General features: G+C 39.8%; 1 protein-coding gene across 3 annotated transcripts in view; it reads left to right on the top strand.

Moving 5' to 3' along the window:
• Positions 1 to 1,702: 1,702 nt before the first annotated feature.
• The window catches only part of dscaml1 (Down syndrome cell adhesion molecule like 1), a 110,332-nt gene continuing 85,580 nt past the window's right edge, over positions 1,703 to 26,454 (top strand). For all 3 annotated transcript variants that reach the window (XR_003675348.1, XM_028464261.1, XM_028464262.1), the window contains exons 1-3: positions 1,703 to 1,891; positions 13,265 to 13,585; positions 21,755 to 21,901. Coding sequence is in view for 2 of the 3 variants with exons in the window: in XM_028464261.1 (XP_028320062.1) it covers positions 1,849 to 1,891; positions 13,265 to 13,585; positions 21,755 to 21,901 (511 nt within the window). In the remaining variant the exon portion in view is untranslated. The remainder of the gene's footprint in view (positions 1,892 to 13,264; positions 13,586 to 21,754; positions 21,902 to 26,454) is intronic.

Below are 26,454 nucleotides of genomic sequence, written 5' to 3'. Positions count from 1 at the left end.
ATTTCCCTGACGCGGCTTGATTACTGAGTATTTGGTCGCTAAGAAGGCTATTAAGAGTGGGTCAACTCGATCTTACATTTCCTTCTTAGTGAAAGATCTTCTTAAGCTAAGAGCGACCCTGGGAAACACATCCTTCTTTCATAGCGTTCTTAAGAGCGCTCCTAAGAAGATCTTAGCACTTAAGAGCTTCTTAACAAATCTGCGAAACGCGGCCATCATTGGTCATCATCCTAACCATACTTATAGTATATAGTAGACAGTATAAACTCACTGAGTTTGTAGTGCATATACGGAGTATGCCATTTCGGACACAGACTTTATGCGGGACACTGGTTATACATACCGACTGTTGCAGCAGCTGTCTGGTTGACTGGTCTCAGACCATGTTAGAGGTGAAGATGCTGGGTGTGAAGGTCCTGAGCTGGTGTGGTTACACGTGGTCTGCGGTTGTGAGGCAGTTTGGATGTACTGCCAAATTTTCTAAAACACTTTTGGAGATGACGTATGATAGAGAAATGAACAGGAAACACCTCTGGTGGACATTCCTGCAGTCGGCATGCCAATGACATTCTCCCTTTAAACTTGAGACGCCTGTGGCATTGTGCTGTGTGATAGAACTGCACACTTTAAAGCGGCCTCTCATTGTGACCAGCATGAACGCCACCTGTGCAATAGTCATGCTGTCTATTCAAGTATCTTGACATGCCACACCCGTGAGGTGGATGGATTATCTCAGAAGGAGAAGTACTCACTAACACAAATTTAGACACATTTGTGAACAATATTTGAGAGAAACAGGCCTTTTGTGTGAATGGAAAATGTTTCAGATCTTTGAAAAATGGGAGTAAAAACAACAGTGTGTTGGTTTTTTGTTGTTCTTATTGCATTGCCCTGGCTAAGTTGAATGTCGTTTTGTGGCTGGTTCAGGTGCTGTTTAGCAATTAAAATAACATAAAAGCTTTGAGGTCAATTAAAATACACAATGATGTCTGATGTTTTCTTTACAAGATTTAATGGTGATGTTTTATTCTAAGAAAGATTTAGTTTTTTCCCCCCGTGAACTCTTGATTTCGTTGAAGCAATAATAATAATTTGAAAGAATGTATGATATTACATCATTTCAATCAGCCTTTAAAAAAAAAAACTCTGAACATGATTCTCAGAAGTTTCAATGCAACCCTGCAGAGAAATTCCAGAATGACTTCACTGCAGTTACTGACCTTTTTGACATTTCAAAGAGATAGAGCTGATCAACACCTTTTTTATTTTTTAACTTAAGCGTGATTATATGTAGTATATGTAGTTTCTAACTTGATTTGAGCATCTCCAGAGTCCGTGCCCTCCACATGCAGGAGCGCACCACAAGGCGCATTCCCACTCTCACAAAAGCACTCGGTCACCTCTCTGCGCGCCTTTTCTCTTGGAATTCTCCCTTCATGAGACACATTTCACGTCCCCTGACCCTCTGTCCAAAGATTCACCCCTGAAAGTCCGCCTGTCTGTATGTTTGAAGTGTCCTTGTAGTGTGCGTAACATGAAGGTTTCCTTGGCTTTGGCGCTGTATGCATGGCTCAACTCTGCCACCGCGCACCTTTAGGACACCGGAGGAGGAGCGACAGCAGCCCGACCCGTTCAGGGGAGGAGAGAACGCCGGGCAGAGGCGGTACTTCCCCCTACACTGGTTTCTCAGTGCTGGAGACTGTGGGACCAGGACTGGAGACACCGCCGGGGAGCATCCGCGCCACCACTCCATGCACGGAGCATCGCCTGGCACCACCGCTGCGCCGTGCACTCTTCTTTTGGGGGGACTGCACCACATTCCTGTGAAATATAACTGCTTTTAATGGCATGTGGCTGGTAACTTTACTTCTGCTGTATTCTTTACAAGAAGGTAGGTTTGAATTGCGCCTCCTCAGGTGTTTCCACCCTTGTCCATGGCGGTGCTGAAGTTGGTTTTTACGTGTGCGAGCGTGTCTGCGTGATGCGTTTTTATTGGACTGAATTCATGTTAAAAGTAAAAGCTCTAGATATTTGATTTAAACTCCTAAAACTCTTTACTGTTCATGTAATAACGTTGATTGTGTTGTAGTTGTGCTTTTCCTGCACGTCAGCCATTATTCCCTCTGTGAGTTAAGCTCAGATCCCTCACACGATTACAGTGATCATCTGATAATAATCGTTAAACCACTCATTGTGCATATTAATGCAACATCAAAATCTTTTGAACACGACCCAAAAAGTCAATATCTAAAGCCAACTGCAGTATAAAATCTGATCCTGAAGCCAATTTGCATTTTGCATGCTGATTACGTGGAGGTGTCGTGAATATGGAGGCTGTTGAATAGGAGGAGAGGCTGATGAGGATCTGCAGGAGCGCGCACAGATAAAGGATCGACCCGGAGCGCAGATGGTGATGCCCACAACTGTTGGCTGGGTTTTACGCGCAAAAGTCCGAGAGTGAACTGTAGGGCATTTGTTGACTTTAGTTGTCCCGTTTGTAGCACAAATGGGTGGTAAGTGTGTGTTCGTGGGAAGGTTATTGGAAATGAGGGGTGGGGTGGGGAAGGGGGTCCCTTGGGGGTCCTTTTTGTCGGGTTTTTGTTTTTTTTTTAGTTGTTTTTTCTTTTCTTTTTTTTTTTTAAAGAACACACTAATGATACACACATGCATCAAGCTTGACTTGTGCTTGCGTGTGTGTGCGCGCGCGCGATGGGAAACAACAAGGGTCAATAGATTTTATGTGAGATGTGTGGATTGAACACTGGCCTTGAATTTTCCCCAGTTGGACGTTTGTTTTTTTCTTCTTTTTTATTTTTATTTTTATTTAAAAAGGAGGTCGTTTATCAGAGATAATTTTCCTTGATGAAATGTGAGAGTACCAGTGCTAACACTGCTCTAATTATTCATCCACCATTTTCTGTGGCACCAAATCCCACTGATTGGCTTGTTCTAAGTACTGCAGCGACCACATAATGCTTCACCTTGTCTTTTTAAAGGCGACGTCTTTGCACATTTTTGACTTTATAGCAACTATTAGTTAAAAAGAAAACAATACATTGACTGGACAAATGCTTGGTAATGATCTGATCATATTAGGTGATAGAATTAGGTCCACGAATCCAAGCATTGACAGATGACAGGTAAAGAAGGAGCCTGCTGCCTACTTGCCATCTTTGGCCTTGGTCGTGCCCTCTGCCATGCAGGCTGCAGCTGTGTGTGTGTGTGTGTGTGTGCGTGTGCGCGCGTGTTTTTTGTTGTATGTAATTGGATTACAGGCTCTATTTCGATTATACACACTCTACGTCTCCCTGTCCCGTGACTGAACAAGATGCGCTTTGTGTGTGTGTGTGTGTGTGTGTGTGTGTGTGTGTGTGTGTGTGTGTGTGTGTGTGTGTGTGTGTGTGTGTGTGTGTGTGTGTGTGTGTGTGTGTGTGTGTGTGCGTGTGTGTGTGTGTGTGTGTGTGTGTGTGTGTGTGTGTGTGTGTGTGTGTTTACTGGAGCGCTAAGAGTGGCTGCGATGGGAGAGATGTGTGAATAAACGCAGTGGAAACAAACTTTCCATTCCCGTCGTTATTTATTTATTTATTTTTTCTTTCTCCCCCAACGCCACGTTTCCCCCATTTTGACTAAACCAACCGTACTTCACCGCCTCATGGCTGATGTGTATCTGATGTTTCTTACATTTTAAAGAGCCTTTTCATTGTGTCTATTAGCATATGCATAGAGAGGCTGTGTATCAGTGCTCGTACCTCTACGCACACGCTATTCGACCCCTGTCATTTGTTCCATGTAATATTAGGTACAGAGTCTTTCTGATCTTCTTTTAAATTCATTTTTTTCGTGTTTCTGGACATCATGTAATCCAACACGAGAAGGGATTGTGGCTTAATTTGACGGCGCGTATCAATACACCTGCACTAATGTGCGGAGAGTGGATGGATGATGATGGATGGATGCCGGATGGACGGCAGAGCGCACAATCTGTGTCATGATTCCAGAGGCGTGCTTGTCATTTTATAGAAATAGGCAACATTATATTGGAGAAAAACTAGTGAGGGATGTGTGGGAATGTGCTTTTGTCAGGCCTGCCATGACAGGCCAAAGCGGGGCCCGTGAAACTGGCACGTCGGTGAAATAATTATTGAAAGCTGTATGTATTGAAACCCAGTAAAGGCTGTTCATTTCATGTGGAATTTGAGGTGTCTGAAAGTGTGAATGTGCGGTTTTGCATTACGACAGAGATCGTGATGAAGGAAGAGCTTTTGCTGTCATGATTTCATCGATTAACGAGATTCCGGTGCTATAGTTTCATTCCTGCAGCACAGTTTACAGTGACGTGAATATTTCCCGTTTCCCCCCTTTGCACGCAATGTAAACTGGCTCCTAATAACTGCTTTGCTGCTGGTCTCATTGGTGTAATTGTTACAAAACATTTTTTTCTTTTTTTTTTTACAAAAACCTTCTAGAATATTATAAAGAGTGGTGTAAATCTAAAGTGGGATGATTTATTTATTTTTTATCTTATAAGTGCAGAAGTTTGGGAAAAAAATAAAATAAATGTATATAATGATAATTTAAAAAATCTGGGGGAAAAGGGCGCACATTTGGGTCCGGGTGTCTTGGCATGCGTAACTTTGGCACAGCTGAGGTTGCATTCTAGATGAACTGTTCCTTTCCTTTATTATCTCAAATTTGTGGCAGCACGTTCTATAGTATAGGGTAATTGTTTTAAGTTAAGATTCATATTTTAGCATACGTTAAAAAAATAAAAAAATTCCTCTCTTTTGACATTTTTTCCTTAAACAGCTCAAATAGATCAGTGTGACCCATTCATCAGTGCAAAAGCCTCACGGACTTCCCACTTGAACTAAAACGTGCACTTTTTCCCCACACAAAAAGATGGGCCTATATTAAATCAAGAAACTACAATTTATCAAAAAAAAAAAAAAAAAAAAAAATCACTCATCTTTCAATTACCCACTCTATCCAAAATGCAGCGTCATGTTGCTCACATTTCTTATGAATGTAAAGCTTTACCGCAACAGGTGTGCTCAGCATCAGCATCAGCAGCAGCATCAGCAGCAGCATCAGCATCAGCAGCATGCAGCAGTACATTGTGCTCATAGAGAAGTAATGGTGGCAGTGCTTTGAATGAAACAAACCAGTTTAACACACCACATGCAATAAAAGAGTCAAATCATCTATCCATACCTCCCTGATTTGGTTACCATCAAACTATTTATGGACTTTCTGCAAAGTTAAACTTCCTTCACAGCAGAAATATTTCATTTCATGGACAAATGTGAGTGTTTGAAAGCTAAAACGGCTGCCTCATGTTTTACTGACAGTGCAAAAATTGACAGTGTTTACCATCCACACTGTATTGTGCACATTCATATCTCTAACACACTGTTTTACCCCCTCTCCACAATTAAAGTTAAGTGTCCTATCTGACACAAAAAAGCAGAAAGGCACATTGTCTAAAGCCTTTATGCATGATCACAGTCATGTGTCAAACTTAAGGTCCGTGGGCCAAATCAGGCCCTTTCGAGGATCCAATTTGGCCTGCAGGATCAATTAAAAATGACAGAAAACATGTATCATTGTGTAAACAACCAACTTCCTCAGTTCTAGATTTCTCAGTTAGGGCTGCACACTATATTGACTTTTTTCTTTTAAATTACAATACCACCAATATCCATCAGCAATATTAAACCTGAATTTTCTTCCTGGTCAGACTTCCTTCGAATTAAAATTTTCAAGATTAATATCGTATATCGCCATGTTTAGAAAAAATACCGAGATATGACTTTTGGTCCATATCGCGCAGCCCTAATCTCAGTCCCTCATTTGTGGAAAATTCTCAATATTGGCAGGACTCACTTTTCTTATCCCTATATCAGATGATATCATTTTTTTTTAATCTCAAAATGTTGAAAGAAATCTCAAATTTCCAATTTCCTGCTATTTTCACCAAATTCTTACCAAAATACAAGGCATTTTCTTAAATTAAATATCCAATGTCACAAAATCAATGAAATTTAAGTGAAGATCTTGTAGGGACTAAAATCTGTCACTTATTGATTGGATATTTTTTTGGGGCCTATGAACCATTTATACGTAAGTGCAAACTAAAGCACAATAATCATAGAAATTGTTCATTTTTCCACCTATAATCGGTGGCACTTGAGATCAAACTGCTCCGTATTTGGCCCCTGAACTGAAATGAGTTTGACTTCCCTGGCCTAAAGGCATGTGTTGTAAAGAAACAGCTTCCTTATCAATCATATTCTTTATGTTTGCTCTTTATGCTGTGCTGATTATCAATAACTTTGAGTTGCTTGAAGCTACCAGATTTAACTATTTGGCCTCAATATGTTCTGTGCTCTTATGTGTACTGCATAGTGTGGCTCATAGAATGTGAACTTGCTGTTGAGAGAGTATCAATTCAATCTGAAATGTGTTTATTTGACTTTGTGTGAGTCTGTTTGAAAGGAGAACATAGTTGGTGAGCAAATGAGGAGGGATTTATACATTTTTATCGCAGTTTTTGGTACAAAGGTAGCGACTCTCCCTTCACACTGTGAGTGTGTGTGTGTGTGTGTGAGTGTGTGTGTGTGTGTGTGTGTGTGTGTGTGTGTGTGTGTAAATATAGATGAGATAGAAGAAGCTGTATTATGCATAGCAGCTCTCCATAAGCAATATCCTTGCCCCTCTCCAGCATACATATTCATACTCCATTCTAATATATACTGCAAAAAAACACAGGGGAAAAAAGCCAATGTATTTTATTTTTCGGCAAATTATGTTTTAGGAAAAAAGAAAACATAATAAGACAAGCCAGTGTGTTAAAAAAAAAAAAAACAGAATGGGGGATGTGTGAGCTACAAATAAATACATTAAAAAAAATAAAAGTCAATGCTTGTAATTTCACCCAGCCTAAAAGTAGTTTCTGCATATTTTTTATATGACCTTCTTGGTTGTAATCAGTGCATCCGAGCACAAAAAATGAAATCAAAATACAGTTCATGAATAAATGAATGCTGCCTCTTTGCACCTTATTCTCTGCTAGGGAAAGGCAGCCTGGGGCAACAAAAGGACTCTAATTACATCTGAGGTTTGATGCTACACAAATCAGAAAGACACTATTTTATTGTTATTTTTTTGTTGTATATTTGTAGTGCATATGAGAAGCAGAACCAACAGTATAACATTTTATTTTGTTTTATTTGATCTTTTTTCCGAAGTAAAATAGATGAATTAACTTGTAAAAGAACAGCGTCTCATAGTAATGGTTTTAATTACTCTTATTACTCTTTAAACAATCTAAACCCTGGCACCAAGTGACGTATGGTTTTTCTCTGGCACATGTGTATCCTCTTTTTTAAAGACAATAACCAAAAGATGTCGTCCATCAATTTAGACATTTTTTCTCTCCAAACTCAACAATTGCTGCCATAAGTCACGTGGTCGCCGCCATGATGATGGTCTTTTCCGCTCAAGGCTGTAATCTGTGTAGTGCAATCTGAGGTTTGCTTCCATGTGTTTGTACACACGTGTCTCGTTGCGAATGAGTGTATATGCGAACTCAGTGACCCAAATTCATAGCACAGGACAAAGCGATTAGCCTTCACATCATAAGCTGTTGCTTTTTAGAGGCTTTTCCCCTGATTTTGGCCTGTCATAATGTTTGTTTTGGAAATATATTGCAAGCCTTTCTACTCATGGGAACATTTAGGGTTACTGTGCTTGAAAAATCCCTATTAAACATTTGTTACAAAGCCCTCATGAAAGCTTTAAAAATGTGAAATGTGTGTGATCAACTTATCAGTTTTTTTTAAATTTTATATTAGCTTCTCTTTTATTGTCTATTGATCAGATACTTCCATAACTATGAGGGACCTTTTTCTTAGAGCATTGTGTGGTCTTTTTTTTTTTCTTCAAAAATTCACTTTTTAAAAACTGTAATATACATTAACAATAGTCATTGCCTGTTTGTTGTGAAAGTAAAAAAAAAAGAAAGAGATGAGTTTGCTCTAGATATGATAAGCTGCTAGATCTTTTTTTTCACTCAGCATTTATCTGAGAGATGCTCACAAGATTCAAAACAGATTTCAAATGAGTGTTCAATAAAAAACTAAACAAAAAACAGATAAAACATTTTTTTAGAACCACGCAATAGATAATGATTTAGACCAGTTAAATTTACCCATTGCTCCATGGCCCAGTTTTTAAAGTTTACCTGTCTAATGCTATCAGCAGTAAGTCAGGATCATACCATCTGATTTCAAGGGAAGACCTGACAATTAGTAACAATTTAGGTTTTTCAATTAACTGAACCAAATCATAGGTCGTCTGTTGAATGGGAACACTCAGGCCAGCATCACTCACCATGTGTATCATTAGCTTTGGCAACCACTGACCTTGTTGATGGGTCACTATAGAACTGCTTTTTAGGAGGTAATCCATCTTATTCGTTTAAAGAGACCAATCGATTTGGCTCACTTAACATTGAGGACAAATTCCTACTATCCAAGATTAAATTATAAGTGACTTTAATTAACAGTAGTCACATTGTTTTGACTGATCAGTGCATTTTGCGTGCATCAATTATAGCGTACAGCTATAAATGCCTCTTGTTTGGAGACCTGGAAATCTTCACAATAAAACAGAATGTAACAAATTTTAAAAAAAAGTTGAAGTTTGTTAACCACATGGCTTTGTGCTTTAAAATCAAGCCTTTTAATGTTTCTGAAGCAAAACTATTTCCTTCTTCATATGTATCATTTGCAAAGAGTAAGAGTGAGACTACAATTCGAGTCAACTTCTAGGATTGTGGAAATGTCTTTTCTTTTTTTAGCTCAACAGAAAAAGAACTGTGTGCTTTTTATTCAGCTCAATGTGGTGTTGCTCTCCATGGTGCTGAAGGAGCAGATCACACGTCTTCACAGTCTGTTAGACTGACTGACAGGGGTTAAAAAAAAACAATACGATTTGAACTCGACCAAAATTGCGTTATTTGCACGAAGAACCTGCTTCTACAATGAATACATCTTCCTCTATCTATTCAAAACACAAACTTACAATCTTATACTCAAAACCCACTCCGAAGCAGTCACTTAACGTTAGCCGTTCATCTTTTTGACCTCAACACTTTTGGACACTCCCCTAACTCCGTGTTTCCAAACACCTTTGCACCTGACAAGCAGCCACCCATGTCCTGTCTGCAGTCCTGCGAGATCGTCTGACTTACTCATGTCTCGTCCCACCTCACACCCACATGTGCATGAGATCCAAGGAAGCTGGACAGCAGCCTCCCGCAGCAGTGCAATTACACAGAGGATAGACTGTGTGTGTTAAATGTGAAAAGAGATTATGTGGGTTTAACTCTCGCTGTGTCTGGCATACAAATTCAAATCAAATACCGTTGCTTGTTCCTCGCGTGGCAGCAAAAGACAAGATGAGGCGTGTTAATGTCTTTAAGACATATCTCCTTCAAAACAAACCCCATTGACAAAAACACAAGTAATTCAGATAAGATGAAGGGATTCAGATGAGGGTATAAAACATGTCAGCTTGGACTCAATTACAAATCCCTGTGTTGCACTTTTTTTTAAAAGCCTTTCTTATGTTTCACTCCAGTTACGTTATATCATAAACTTCACTAAATCATCAAGTGCAGATAAGAATAAACACGTTCTGTACTTCCTGTTCTATATTTCTGCCAAAACCTTGAGAGCATCTCTGCGTTCCATCTCAGACCAAATGGCATCCCTTCATGTGGAGGGTCTGTGTAAACCATAGCCACATGATTATGTTCTTAAATTGACATGGACAGCCCACATCCTTGTTTCTCCTTTCACATGCTAAACTTTACTAATCCTGGTATTGTTGACTCAAACCCAGGAAAAGGGATTAATTAGGTATCATTGTTTAAAATGAAAATTCTCTGGCTCAGGGCGTAGCATCCACCCCCCCTTCCATGGCTTCCAGCCAAACTGAACTCTTCACACACTACACCATCCCTCCCTACCCAACACCACTCTATATATACATGTAGATAGCTTCATATACGGCTATTTTGAACTAGATTATTTTTGGTGTTCTACATCTTTTCTAATTCCATTTGGCAGCTTCTTTGTTTATCTGTTGAATTGTTTTAAAGCACAACTATTCAGAGAGATTTAAGACGTGCATTACTTTGCTAAAGCACCCATGTGAATGCTTTGTTTACCTTCACGGCGCAGCCTGTCTGCAGGAGAGATAAGGGTGGTGTTGCGGTCGAGTTCTATGACCCATTTTTTTGCTCTGGTTGAGAAGCAGATTATCAAAGGTCTCCATGGATACATAAATTACATCTGAAATATTGGGATAATGTGTGTTTGATGAGATGGTTGGATGTAAATTTGCAAACAGAAAGGAATGTTTTTTTGTTGTTGTGGGGGAGTCCAGGGTTCTCACTAGGAACTTTTCACAGCATAGGGGGTGTGGCGCGTGAGCGAGAGTTGCTGGCGCTGAAAATTTGTAAATTTGTATCTCTTTGAGGGCCAAAATTTGTGAAGTGAAACAAAAGTTTTTAAAAAAAAATCTTTGTTGCTGCCTTACCTTTAGGGATGTGCTATCTAAGGGACCTACGATTCGAATAATCAACGATTATTATGATATTAACGATTATCACACATTTTTTTGCATCTTTTTTTCTTTTCCTCACTTTGTGGCTATTTCATACTTTTAAACAAGGTATATGTGTCGGTATCCATTCATTAAAGTAATCAAACAAATGTATAACTATTATCTTTATTTATACCAAATTACCACATTCAACAGTAAACCTATTCAGTAAAAATAAAGACTTTCAAACAAAACTTAAATAAACAACATAAATCCCATAGGAAACTGAACATTTTGCTGTGCACAATCAAAGCCGCTTTAAAAACATATAAAACCTATAATATCAGCTCTCACTTGTGGAATTTGTTTTTTAAATATGAATGGATAAAAGAACACAGTGAATTATTAATGCCAGGGATTGTAAGTGCTGAGACAGATGTGCAGCTACTCATAATCGTTGCTGTCTTCACTTTCAAATTATTGTGTAAGAAAAGGAGCTGGTCGACAAGCTTCCATTCACTGTGCTCTGCTGTGCAGTTACACAGCGGTCCGTGTTTCTAGATGGGTCGAGTGGGTGGCCGATATCGCCACTGTTGTGATATGGTCCCAGTGTCGGGGCGCACTGAGGACAGTCCATGCCAGAGTGAGAGGGCTCTTTCGCCGCTGGTAACCATGTCCACGGCCCTGGTAAGCGGCGTCCGGACTGTCCGCGCTCCTCTGAGCTTAAATACGTGGATGGTGATTATGGTTACGTAAGCAGAGGGTGCACACAAGCAGCATCGAGGGCAGCTCAATGGCTGCAGGGGTCCTCAGGTTGGAGCAGGTTGTCTGTATTAAATAGACGGTGCGGTTGATGTATGTGTTTTTCGGTTATTCAGATTTAAAAGAGAGTTCAAATAACCCGTGCACTCATGGGAGTCCCTTTTTTTTCCAAGTGTGCAACAGTTATTACGACGGTACCAATTAAACATGGAAAAAACAACTGAAAATTCTCACATTGCTAAAAACTGATCGTAGGGGGCGCCATTGCTCCGTAGGGGGGCAAAGTTACAACGTCGGGGGCCCCTACACTCAACAGAGCTGGCGAGAACCCTGGAGTCTTTTTTAGCATAACTGGATGTGTGAAGCCAATTGTAAAAACACAGATTTAACGTTTTTAACCTATACGCTCCACAATACGAACATACATGCAAATATTAGGTTTACTCTTAAAATTACTCAAAAGGTAAGCCACTTGTATGTATTTTAACTGCAAACTCTATCAAAAGATAATGTTTATTACTAGAGGTTTGGTCAGGTAACGTTTGTCATAAGTACCGTATTTTTCGGACTATAAGGCGCACTTAAAATCCTTTAATTTTCTCAAAAATCGGCAGTGCGCCTTATAATCAGGTGCGCCTTATGTATGAAATTAACTACTGCGCTTCAACATACTGACCTGAAAAAGTGAGTGTATTGTTCTGTATTTTATGTGTTAAACCTGAACAATGTTGAGAGTTATTGTTAATGAGTTGAATAAAGTTTGACTTATCTGACTATTTTATTTCGCTTAATGCATCTTAATAATAATAATAATAATAATAATAATAATGATGATAACAAACCGGTGCGCCTTATAATCCGGTGCACCTTATAGTCCGAAAAATACGGTAACTAAATATCGAGGTCTTACCTCCTTATCAGGCTAGTAGTGATGCAAAAATCTTATCTCATCTAATATCTAATCTTCCTTTGGGCACATCTCTCGTTGAAGTTTCCTCCTCTGAATCAATATAATGTCTTCTCCATCTCTTCTGCTGGGATGTCAGGTCACTCTAGTGAGTCCCATGTGTAAAAAAAAAAGGCAGTTGACTGCATGCTTTGGCCCAATAATAGACGCGTCAAACAGCAACACTAATCCTTGAGTGTTCCACAATAATGAATACAAATAATGTTAATGTTAATGTAGGGAAGGCACTGCAAAACCGTTAAAAAAAGAAAAAAGTATGATAAAGAAAGTGGGAAATGCAGTATTGAAAAACTCCAGTTACAACATGGCTACGTCATTCTGAACAAAAATGCTTTCTCTCCATCCGTTGTATTTTAAGGAATACCATAGTTCAGAAAAGTACTTTGAAGGTGTTATTTTAAATAAATATGCACATATTTTGTTTATTTGAAATACATGAAACATGATGATGTCATTTGTTCTCATGTTGTGAATTGGACGAGTCATCTAAATATTTTATGTTGAATGCTCACTAACAAGATTAATTGTTGGATGTTCTCTCATTATTGATACTATGTAGAGTTTTATTAGAAAATCATTGAGTGGGTGTTTGTTACGTCTGGTGTATAGTGGTTTGAAACCTGCAACTTCTTCCATAAGTTGATCTACAGTGGCTTTAAGTTAGATCTCACCACACAGGGAGCCCTTTAAGTCTATATATAACTGCCAATTTCTTTTTTTCAGATTGTCTAAATATACTTTTGTTGCAATTTAGAATTGTTCTTAGTGTCTGTCATTTCTATAAACAGTTATAGTTATATCCCCTATATAGCAGATAGCTTGATTTTGTTTCTCTTTGTACCTGTAAAGTATGTGAATGCTGCTTTAAAGTACGACCAAAGTCCGCATTGTAACCCAGGTCTCTTCTTTTTCTCATCTGAACAGTCAACAGTGAGGATGTTGTCTCCACGCGGCTGTACTTTGTGAACGCCTCCCTGCAGCGGGTGACCTTCTCCAGCTCAGTGGGGGTGTCCCTGCCCTGCCCTGCGGGCGGCGCCCCCCATGCTGTCCTGCGCTGGTACCTGGCCGCCGGAGACGACATTTATGATGTTCCCCATATCCGCCACGTGCACGCCAATGGCACTCTCCAGCTCTACTCGTTCTCCCCCTCCGCCTATAACAGCATCATCCATGACAACGAGTACTTCTGCACGGCGGAGAACCAGGCGGGCAAGATCCGAAGTCCAAGCATTCACGTCAAAGCAGGTGAGGTTTGGAATCCCCTGATCCAAGAAAAATACAAAACCAATGGTTTGTGTTAGTGTTGCAACACATTCTAGTTTTAAAGAGTAACTAAACCCCTGCTTTCTCCTGACCTGCCACTGGGAGGGAAATTTAAAAAATGCCTTGATTATGGGCGGGGCTCTTGGAGCAGTTAAGACACGCCCAGTCTATATTATAAAATCTATAATGAACAATATATGCTATGTTAACTAGCTACCCATTACTCAATGTACCTATTCTCTCTTCTCTCAATCCAACCTACCCATCACACATTGTAGAGCCCACAGGTGCTAGTTTTCATAAGAGGGGCGGGGCCAACAGTGCTTGTTTGTAACGCAAGATGGTCCCAAAACATCACATGATCTTTTTCTCAGCCAAGAGCAAAAATCAATTGTAATAGCCTGGTTTCAACCCATAGAAGGCAGTCACTCTGACATTTTACAACAACATACGCCAAATTGAAATATTTTGACTAAAATGTTGATATTTGGACCAGAATCAATCAAGAGCACTACTTCACACCCAAATACATTTGTATTCAACAGAAAAAAGTGGTTTTGGGGTTCAGTTAGTCTTTAACAATGCTCGGTGCTACCTTAAACGTATAAGTTCTTTAACACCCATTTAAATGGATTTATAATGTGATAGGTATTTATGCTAAGCTAACTAGGAGGTTGGCAAGACTTATGAAGGTTCACAATAACCAAACTTGATAAGTCTTGTCTGTAAATACGTGGTTTTAAATCATGTGAAAGTGAACCAGTATTCACTTGATTACTGGATACAAACTGGATATTACAAACACCACAAGAGTGTATATAGAACTCAGACTTATATTGAGGGACAGGACACACAATGTGAGCATGTCTAATTACTTGATATAAAATGCCAGAGGTTAGAGATGCTCTAAGTTGGTCTGAGATAAGGAAGTGGTGATTTCTACCCCCTCTCTTTAGCAATTTCAGGCCAAAAGCCCAAAGCTATATGAATCCTAAAAACTTGATGGCATATTAATTATTGGTTGAACAAATGCACCTGTTTTCAATATTTTTCATACCCCCCTGTTCACACCTCTTAATCTCTGTGTTTTATAGAGAAAGCAATGAAAACAACTAGAAACAAATATTGCATTTGGTAATATTTATTAAGTTGTATGTTATTGGTTCAATAATGGGTTACATTTGTCTTATTGAATTGATTCATACAATACTGGCCAATAAATTGTAGTTCTGATAACTATCACGCATCCCTGGTTTAGATTTTTACCTGGTGTATTAAAATTATTGTTAATGAGACACACTTATAATCATGCAGACAGTTGGTTTAGTGACCTGTCCTCATACCATGCCAAGGTCAAAGCTGGAGAGAGATGCCTAACAAACAGTGGAAAGGTGTTCCTTCTCCCTCACGTATACACATATACACACACGCAAACACTCACACAAGCACACACACACATTAAAACTCATAAATGCATGCACATGACCTGACGCGAAAGCCACTAGAAACACGTGTCCGAAATATACGTCGTCTGCACACGCACACAATCAATCAAGTGCACGCACTCACTTATATACACACCAGCATGCGTGTGGCTCATGCCAGAAAGCCTCCTGTCTCCCAGTCTCTCCATCTGTCCATGGACTGGAAAGTCCCATAACCACATACACACACACGCGCACACACACACTCGCACACACACACACACACACACACGCACACAGTCATTTCCCTCAAGCTGGCTCAGTAGTTGCCAACTCTTTGTCCGAGTGTTTGGCAGGAAACATTTTGGAGAAGCAGCTCAAAACATTAAAAAAGATGTGAAAAGAATTCAAAATAAGTGAATTCTCAGGTCATGTTAAAACCCAGCTATAGATCTTTGATTGTGTCTAATAGATCCCGTGACATGAGTGTCAACCGTTCGCTCCTCCACACACGGGCACACCCATATGGCCTGTTCAGTCTCTGCAGAGATAGAGGCATTCCAGAGTGAGCGTGACCTTCTAGCAAACCTCCATGTTAGGATGACCTTCCCTTCCAAATAATTACAACAAATAATCAATTAAATGCTGAGGCAAACACAACTCCCCAGGCTCTCATACATATGGGAGTGCACCTCATTACCTCCAGAGGCATATACAAAGCACTCAAATCCTGTTGTTGCCATGGGCAACAGAGGCGTGACTGGGAGGGTGTGGCATGCCCGTGTCTCAGGTGGTGCTGGAGAATGAGGACAGCTGACAGCTCACAGTGTGCCACCCCCAAAATATCTGCACCCACTGTTCACTTTCTGTGTATGCTCTCCTCCTCCTCCTCCTCCTTGTCGTCTCATCACATCTTCACATCTCTTTCCCCTTCCCATGCATGCTGATTGTGGTCTAATAATAGCACTAGCACCTGTCTGAATGGCTCTTCATGTTTGAAAATGACTGTATGGTTTGCTTGTTTTTGTGTACATATTTATTTCTCTCTATTTTCCTGTTTTTGTAATGTATTTTTTTTAAATGTAAAGTACAATCAGATCTTGAGAAGCAGATAAAAAGTCATTCTCTTTTAATATAGTATTAATACATCATTTTTTTTTCCACTATGCTAAATGCCACTTGTAATTTTAAATGCATGAATTTAAAGATTGTTAGAGGTGCCGGAGACGGAGAGTTTGTAGGAATAAAGAAACTATTTTCAGGCTTGTGTGTTGGTATTCAAAAAATATGATAATTCCATAGGCCTAATAGAGACAATTAACTGAAGATAATTTGCTCTAGAGAAAAGATTGGTTGAAATTTACTCTTTAAAGTTTGTTTTCAGCTCCACCGTAAGCACTCTGTTTACTAAAGGAACATAGGGCAGGATATAGAAATCAGACTCCATAGTGACACCACAGTGTTATAGTAACTGTAACAAATCAGCCAAGCCACCACGGAAACATGCAACGAATGTTTGTTGGCAGTGACTATCCGTACGGTTGCTGTATCAATATACCGACATTCTATTCGTACGCAGTCAACCTATTTGGCCAGTTTAGGTCACGTGATAGGTCAGTCTTTGATCAGTTTAGGTCGCGTGACTAAGACTAAACCTTGCCCTAACCCTAAAAATTGTTGCGATAATGGGTTATAATCTAACCCTAAACCTAAGACACTACGTACGTGTACTTCGGCAACTGTTCAAATAGACACTTTCTCATTTATTTATCACCGGAGCTGATACTGTGGATGGAGGATGGATACCCGACCGAAGCCTGACGGGACCCGATGGCACCGGACGGGTCGGGTTCGGACAGGTATTTAGAACAGGTGGTCGGGTTCGTTCACATAGTGTCGTTTGCACGCAGTCTGAAGTGAGTGCAGTAGTAGCCACAGCTGATGTAGCCCTGAAGAATGCACAGTGAGAGCAGTGATCCGCGGGGCAAGGAGAATGGAGCAGAGGACAATTTTAAAAGAACACAACATTGAAACATTCCTTTTACTGCACAATAACATGGATTATCTTTATCTTTGATACATTTATTATGTAAATAGATCCAATGGGTCTCTTGCGTGTCTCTTGTTTGTGTTTCACTTGCTTGTTACCCGTGCTGTAGATGAACTGCAAATAAAATAACTTCACAGCATGTCAGAAATAGAAAATAAAGCTTGGCTTTATATAAGATAAAAAGGGTGACACAAAAAAGGTGCAGGAACTATCACTTGGCATAACTTGGCATTCATTCACTAGCAGCTGCTCTGAAGAAGAAAAAAAAACTGTTCCCCGTCTTTTCTTACATAGCATCTGGGAAGCATGCAAAGCATTATGGGGCATGCTGTTTTCTTAAAGTGAACCCACTGTAGGTGAATACAATAGAAATTCAATGTTGTATGTAATCAATATCAGTAGACTGTATTATGAATTCAATTATTTTAACTCTGTTTTTAACTTAAATAATAATATGAAATTAGCAGCTTTCGATCAACAATGTAAATAAAATAACGTCAAAAAACACATGCACTGATCTGATCTTGAATTGGTGCTTACCACTTAAAAAAACATACATATGTCATTTCTTTAAGAAGAAAAATTAGGTTTTCACTGTCGGGTCGGCCTCGGATGAGAAAATACGGCCCGATCCGCACTCTAACTGTGACACGGATGGTTATTAGTGAGGATGCAGGAGACATTTTCACTATTGTTTTCAATTTTTTCTTCCATCTGCGCTAACTCCTTCTACATCGTTTGTCCGATTTTGACGAATAGGCTATCAAAAAATTCAGAAAGTTCATGAGATTTATGCTATTGTTTTTGACTTATTAAATGTTTTCTTTCCCATTCAGTTCTGTTGGAAATTTCCGCTTTTTCAACTTTCAACTTCATCCCCAGCCGTTATTCAACCAATTTTGACCATTTAACCTTTTACCTGCAACCCATTTCAACTTTTTTCAACCTTTTCAACAAATTTCAAACCATTTCAACCCATTTCAACTTTTTCAACTTTTTCAACCAATTTCAACCAATTTCAAATTTTTTTTTTACATTTTTTCATCCCATTTCAACTTTTTCAACCAATTTTTACCCATTTCAACCTTTTTCAACCTTATCGCTAATGTTCAGCTAAAGCTACTTTAGTGCTAATGCTAGGCTCATGCTAACGCTAAGCTAATGTCAATGCTAGAATAATGCTAATGCTAGGTTAATGTGACTGCTCAGCTAATGCTAAGGCATTAATGCAAATTCTAGTTTATTTACAGTATCTAAGAGGCTTAAACTGCCGGCATGTCACTATCTGATAAAATGTTTTCGCCTACAGCAGCTTGAACCTTTTCTGCTTGGAGTTGTTTAATCTCAGTCAATCTAAGTTGAGTTTTGTACGTGTCGGTTAATTGACACGTTAACCGACACTTACAAATCACATGGTACAACCGACAAGTTTGTGTCATTATATAAAGGCAGGCAGAGAGACTACCCCAACCACGAGATCCTGGAGTGAGTATGTGGTTGTGTGACATGCTACTATGATTAGACCACCAAAAGTTAGGCTGATAAAATATTTTCACGAGCAAATTTCTCATTCCATATGATTTCCTCCATGTCGGGTCAAACTGAATTAATGCTGGTTAACGCACTAGTGGCAGAGACTTTTAATCCTATGGTATATTTAAAGCAAATATTTTCAATGTGAATCCACCAACTTTATAAATTACTTAACTGTTTTTTGTATTTGTTCCCTGCCTTTAATGATTTTTGTAATATATTGCATTCATTTTGTTTTCGTATAAAATGTATCTTTTTTTATTCAGATAATAATGAGATTTAACTCGCTTTTGTGCTTGTTTTCTTACTGTTTATTTATTTAATTTTTTATTTTATTTAGAAAGTTTAAGGGTATGTGCACCTCCCTGCACCTCCCTAGACTAATGTGAGTTTGAAATGAAATACGGACACCTGCTCTGCGAGCCTCACCTCATATTACATGTTACACGAACAGTATATCACTCTAAGTCGTGTTGGCCTAGGTTGAGTCAGTAGTTAAAGTTTTATGTCTATATAAGACAATGACTGATGTTTTTTTACACGTGCAATGTTTAATATTCCCTGAATTTGACTCATTACTTTGTTCACAATGTTCATTCAATATTAAAAGCTTTATTTGTTCATGTTGACTGTATTTTTCACAAATTTTCCATTCAACATCTTCCTTCTTCACTGTGTTTTTACAGCTTGCTTTATGAATAAGTAAATGCCGTATTTGGTTTCCCTGTCATTAATTATTGAGGCGACAGTGATACAGAACTTGCCTCCCAGTGCGCCCAGTCGCGCAGGCCCATGGTTTAGTGCGTTTCTAGGCAACCAGGCTGCATATAGTCAAGCATCAGTAACATCCTAATGATTCTGCTGCGCATGTGATGAGGGGGAGTGCAATTTACACACAAATCAGTTGGACTGCCATTCGTATTATTTTGCGAGGCATGAGATGATGGATACGTAATTTCTTATCGTCTTTGTCTTTCATGACTTAAAAATAGAAACATTTCAATAATAGCAGCACTATCACCATGGCTGCCGCTGGTTGTGTACAAGGGCAGGTCGACACGTTGAGCTTCTTTTGTCAGATGTTAATGATGAGAGAAGTGGCTCAACAACACTTTCTAAAAGCATATCAAGTGTCAAGGAAGGAGGCATTAACGAACAAGGAGTAGAAACTTGAGGTGACCTTGACTGGATCTGAATCAACACTGGAGGGGAATTTGATGACTGTATTCAACGCATCGAACATTTACAAGCTGTCAGGCCGATTTTAAACACTCCATGAGAGGCTCAGTGTGCACCAGGGATTTTACTTGTATTGACAAGCAGCAGCAGGGTCTGTCAGAGAGTAAATAAATGATTGAAAGAATCAGCTCGGCCGCAACAGCCCTGGCTGCTCTGTCGATGCAGGATATTGATCTGTAGGGATGGCTTCAATGAAAAGCACCGGGGGTGTTTAAATGAAGAACTGAATTGAAAACCCGATTAGAATTAATTGTCTTTTATGTTTGATTTGTTTTCGAATTAGGCTTCAACTTACATTACCGTCTTGTCTATGTCAGGTGACTAGATATAAACTGATGCCTGATATAAGGTTTATCATTTTTAAAGGTCTTAGTCCAGACTCGATTCTCATCACGTGGGTTAGAAAAGAGGTTCCAAGTTGAAGTCTATGGCGGTTAGATAGAAAAGCATTGGACATGACTTGAGGAATTAGAGCTGAAACTTTAAGGTGAAAGACTTCTCGCTGTTTGGACAAGGACACTGACTTTGTTTCCACTGGGTTCCAGTGACGGTGTTCACTGGCATAAAGCATTATTAATGACCAAGGAAACTGGCCTCCAGGCTAGGCGTTAATTATATCACCGGAGAGCTGGGGGAGCGTGAGCACACGTGAGGGTGGGACATCTCCCTGTGTGTTGTTGTGTGTGTGCGTGCACTTTACATTGTTCAGCGAATACTGTCTTCCTCTGTAAAGGCAGACTTATTGAACAATAACACCCATTACTACCAATCGGATTCAAGTCGCTGTATTTTCACCTCACACACCTGAAACAAGAGCACTCAAGAGAACGCAAACCTCTGCAAATCCATTCACACTTGAAAGGCTTGTAAGAAATGTATTTCTCCGTAATAACGATACAGTAGATGCAAATGTATTGGCATAGAAACCGTCATAGAATATGCAATCCAGATCCAATCCGGATGAAACACAGTGGAGTAATGGAAGAACCAACCCGACATAACTGATTCATAAAGGTTGACGAAATACGAACCAAGATATGAATTTTTGAATTGATGAAAGATAGGGATTTCTAGATTTTTGAAACTGATCCAGAATCAGTACATTGATTCGGATCCTCTAAAAAATGTAAAATGAAATTTCCATGGCATAAGGTCTGTTTTTTGTAAAAATGTTGTCAAAATCTGTGACAAATATTACCTCCTTGGTGGACGTAAATATACATGCTCTAATTCAGCATTTCATAATACTGTACTCACAAGTTTTAATGTGACAGAGTTAACTGGAGTGATAATCTGGTCAGCTACTGACTGTTGTTTTCATATTTAATATATGTGCTCATATATGTGTCACTCCTTTCTTTACTTGTTGCACATACTCACATTCTAGTGAACGGAGCCATGTGTAAGTCATAGTGGTTTTTCTGTCATCACATTTTTAGACTTCTAGATTTTTTTCACAGCCCACAATAAGGACAATCAGTATGTTGAAAAGCAGGTAATAGTAAAACCAACAAATTGTACATATCCCTGCCCCCCCCCATGTTTTATTGTACTGACCTCAATAGTTTTTATATTTCGACTTATGTTTTAAAAATGTTTATAAGGAACAAAACACATTCTTTATTCCTTGTTTCTTAATAAATATATATATATATATATATATATATTAAGAAACAATATGTCATCTATGAATAACTGTTTTGGTTTTTGGATTAAGATGATACATTTTCTATTAATCTGGGTTTTACAGTTTAAATAATGCAAAGAGATATCTTAACCATGATTCTTATGGTTTATACTGATGTATCTTTTAACAGTGCAATATTTTTAGTTTCACTACTTTAGGTTTAGGTTGTACCGCTGACATCCCAACTCTGGCTAACTTGTAGCTTTTTTTCTCTCTAGTTTTCAGGGAGCCCTACACAGTCCGCGTGGCAGACCAGCGCTCCATGCGGGGTAATGTTGCCGTGTTCAAGTGCCTCATCCCCTCAGCTGTCCAGGAGTACGTCAGTGTGGTTTCCTGGGAGAAGGACACGGTCTCCATTGTCCCCGGTAGGAACATCAATCATATGATTGTCACCAGTTATTGAAACAAACTCTGTCCTGCAGAACATAACGCTGTATTGAATTTATTGTAGATTATAGAGATTACAAGAAGACTCCAACAGATGTCAAATGTAAAAACTGGAACATTCCAAGTCTTTTTCCCTTCATTTTATACACATCCTTGATTCATACAAGTCATTATCTGAGGGAAAGTTGCCATGAATTGATTTAAACTTAATTTTATTGTATGGTAGATAAAGTGAGGTAAATCTGGTATTTGGTAATGTGTGCTGTTTGCGTGTGTGCCTGTGTGAGGAAGGACAGATGGATGTCTGTGAGTGGACTAGAGGCGGCTGTAATTTGATGAGTGATGGATCTGTTTAGCTGCTCATTAGAGTCACCTAAAAGAGAGCAGCCACACCTTCAGGGCTCTCCGTTGTCTGAAGCTGCATCTACGTCTTCATCTGACCCTTCCCTCCAATCATTCAATTTTTAATGGTGAGAGTATCGCTCGCAGTTGGAAACCTAGCCTCTCGTGCCCTGCTCCATGTCTACTCAATGCTATTTGTTTGTGTGTCATGCTTTCATGATACAGTGTGATCATTTGCTCCGTAGAGCAATGGTAAATTGCTGGGTGTCAGATGAGAATGTTAAGGTCAGATGATACATACTCCCTCTGCCCCTTATTGCTCCCTCTCTGATGCTGAGAGGCCGTTTTGTCTCCCTGCAGTGTGCGTGGGTGTCCATTTGAAGGCAAGTGTGTGTGTTTGCGAGCCTGTTTGTATGCCTATGTCCTTTACACTGGAGCAGTCATTGATTGAACTGTTGTGTATGTGATTGTGTATGGCCTGAGGGGGTTTCCAGTCTGGATCAATAATGCTTGCTGTTGGATTCCCCTCTCTCTTGTCACGGATCCCTCTGTGTGAGGGTCGTGAGACTCAGGCAGCCTGTTTGACTCTTAACTTTGTGTGTTTGTCCACGTGTGTGTGTGTGTGTGTGTGTGTGTGTGTGTGTGTGTGTGTGTGTGTGTTTGTGAGCCTGTTAAAGCCACACTATCATGGTGGTGTGATAAGAGCTCAGTGGGAGTATGTTGAGTATTGATCAACTGATGGAGTTATTTGATAAAAAATGCGCAAAGGAACAAGCCCTAGCGTGCAATTACACAAACACTTACAATGTTAACATGAACGTAAAGATAGCTTTCTGAGAGTATCTTTTCTTTCCCATCAGTATGTTGTTTATCAAATTTTAACAATTACCATCTACAGGCATGTCCAACTCATTTTACTTCAGGTGCTCAGGGCCGACAACATCCAAGCAGTAAGTGACAGATATCAGTCTCTGCAGGATCTTCTCGTTAAATTTTCTTTATTTTGTGGCAATTTCTTATTTAATTTGTGGGAATTTTGATGAAAATCACAGTAGTTTGAGTTCTATCAACAATGTGCGGTTAAAAATGACAATCACATCACAAGATATAAACATGGGAAAACTATGAGCCCAGGTAAATATTGTGGAGTTTTATTGAATTTGTGTATTTGTGGTAGTTAAGATATCTACAACTAAATTATTGATAATTTACACAATGCTTCATGTTTTTCCTGTCTTTTTTACTTGCACGTGCAGGCCAAATTAGATGCTCTAAAGCCCTGTGTCAAACTCATAACCCTGGGGCCAAATCTGGTTATTAATGTTAAACTGTCGAAAAAAAGAAAAAAAAAACCTCGACATTCTTACAAAATCTTAAAATTTTCCTCGAATTATTACATAATATTTTCCTTTATTGACAAATCTAGGAAATTTTAGTGTTGCATATTTTGTACTTTGTTTAGGTAGAAGTGCAAACCACGCACAGCAAAAAGGCCTTTTTTCCACTCTTGAATTTGCATGTTCTCCTCCAGTTTGCATGACTTTTCTCTTGGTGCGATTTGTTGAAATTGTTTGCAGGAGTCAATTGGTTCTCGTTTTTTCTCTACGTGTTGGTCCTGGAACAGAGGTGGTACCTCGCCTCACCAGTTATACCTACAATATCTTTTCTGGCAAGGTGGCACACGTAAGGCTATCAGTCCTTTAACAGTACTTGAAATGTTCTCATTGGTGACCATTTATTAGAAACACTGTATCTCAAGGTATCAACTTGACAGGATGACACATGTCCCATAGATGGCTGTGTTAGTCAATAAAGCTGAGTTTGAAAAGGCTTTTATGAAGAGGCAGGAGGGTGTTTGCTGACAGCTGGCCTCACTGTGAAATGACCCTGCCAGAGCGTCGTGTCACTATTTGACAGCCAAATCTGTTGACGTTGTGGCCTGTTCAATGTTGTTGCAGTAGGGTACGGTGGGGTGGGGGTGGAGGGGTTTGTGGTTTAGATGAAAGATATAATGGCAGACGTTCAACCAGGGGTGGGCTTTGTGTGTTCACTGACCATTACTATTTTTACCCACCTGTGATTCTGCTTGTGGTGTTGCTTTATTTTTCTGTCCAGGTCTCACCTTTAAATGATGGTTTGCTGGAGTCGTCATCAGTACGAATGGTAGTTTTTGTTTGTATGTAAATTTGTGAGAGCAGTGATGTGATGTGTGCATGTCCTCTTTTACTTAGAGCTTTAGGTGTGAGTTTCATCTGGTCACCATGGTAACGGGTGCGATCCGGCAGGCAGATTGAGGAAGGTGTGAAGATGCATCAGTGTCTAATTTTTTATTAGTGCATCACCACAGCTCAGTTCTGCATACTGACACACACAGACTTACACCTGTGCACACACACAATGATGTGATGTGTCCAGTTTTAGAGTGACTCAGTACATATGAGCAGCTTAATTCAATACGCACTGCTCAATAATGTAATCTATAAGGCAAGGGGTTTTGTGAGTTCCCAAACTGTAAAGGCTCAAACATACTCTGGTAGACACTTGCAAAACGGAGTCCGCGCAGAGTCTGGAGGAGTCCGATTGGCCAATTAAATGCAAAGTTCAGGACTCTTCCGCGTAGTTGGTACCACATAAAACACTGTTCGGCATTGTATCGGCCCGCATTAAATGTAACACCGACCTGCATTTCACCTCCTGGTGAAACAGAGCAGGAGAGATGAACACGAGCTCATGCTGCGTTCACACCGAATGCGTCTTCTGCAACACCGGATGCATCTACCGCACGAAACGTACTGCAGGGTCATCGGGGTTATCAAAAAATGTCCCCATTTGCTTCATACCCACGTCTGAAGCGAAGCACCGCCCACCAGCGACACATCCAACTCGGTGAGTTTCACTGCCTGCTGAAGTGAGGAGCTGCGCTCCTTTTTCTCCTCATAAACATAAACAGACCGGTGTCCGTGTTGACGGTCTGAGGTCATCGCCAACAAAGACTCTGATTGGCTTTCATCATGCGAAAAGGTCACAGGAGTTCAATATTTTCAACTCTTGCGATTGTGTGGATATGCATAAAATCGGGGGCGCTTGCACGGCCAAAGCACTTGACGTGCGGTTCGGACCGCACCGCCGCACAGGAAAGATTTTTGCAACCATTGACTTTGTATGTAAACAGGACGTACCGTCATTTTGTGACGTATCCGGTGTGAACACAGCATCAGAGGAGAGACTGGCAGACAAGCTACGACAGTAGTGACACTTTTAAAACACGCCCCAGGAGAACAAGTACTACAGAGAAGCGCTAAGAATCATGGGACATGTAGGATTTTGATGGAAACTACTATGCGGCAGTGCGCCCAAGTATGTAAGCTCTGAGGAGAGTGGACAGTCCACGCAGTTTGTTTGAGCTTTTGTTTCCACCTGATAAGAGTATCACACGGTGTAATCTAAGACTACTGTAGTTCATCTTTTAGATATTTTCTTGTTAGAAGGAAGCTCCATCTAAAACATAAAGGACTGAAGCTCTCTAGGAATTGAGTTTAAGACCTCAGTGTGGTTTTTTTATGATCATAGTTGGTTTTCTAACTGTCTTTTATCTCAAATCAATCTGGCCCCTCTCCTGTGATCTCTGGTGTCAGCAAAGCCTTTTTCTCCAGAGAAGTACTGTTTACTAGATTGTTTAAAAAAAGAAAGAAAAAAAAGATTTATTCCTCATGATGAAAACATCCCCCGCCCAGCGCCCAATGAGAGCTGGGTGGGGGTACACCCTGGACAAGGCGCCAGTCCATTGCAGGGAAACACAGACAAACAAGCACTCACTCTCATTCACTCCTATAGGCAATTTAGAGACTCCAATCAACCAGTCATGTTTTTTTTTTGGATTGCGGGAGGAAGCCGGTGTACCCGGAGTCCATTTAATTTTGATTCACATTGGATGCTGCTGCTGCAGTTTGTTCCACTTCTTTGCTGCAGCATAACAACTAAAAGCAGCATCACTATTTTTTTTGTGAACTCCGGGCTCTACTGTCTCACCTGTGTTCACAGATCTGAGAGACCTGCTGGGTTCATACCTGACTAACATCTCACTGATGTATTCTGGACCAAACCCATTCACAGATTTATACACCAGCAGCAGAACTTTAAAGTCTATTCTGAGGCTGATCTCTTTGTTCTGGTTAAGACCCGAGCTACA

Source organism: Gouania willdenowi, chromosome 13, assembly GCF_900634775.1.
Source record: "Gouania willdenowi chromosome 13, fGouWil2.1, whole genome shotgun sequence".
Lineage (NCBI taxonomy): Eukaryota > Metazoa > Chordata > Actinopteri > Blenniiformes > Gobiesocidae > Gouania > Gouania willdenowi.
The sequence above is the reverse complement of the archived record's forward strand: the minus strand, read 5'-3'. Positions and strand labels throughout refer to the sequence as shown.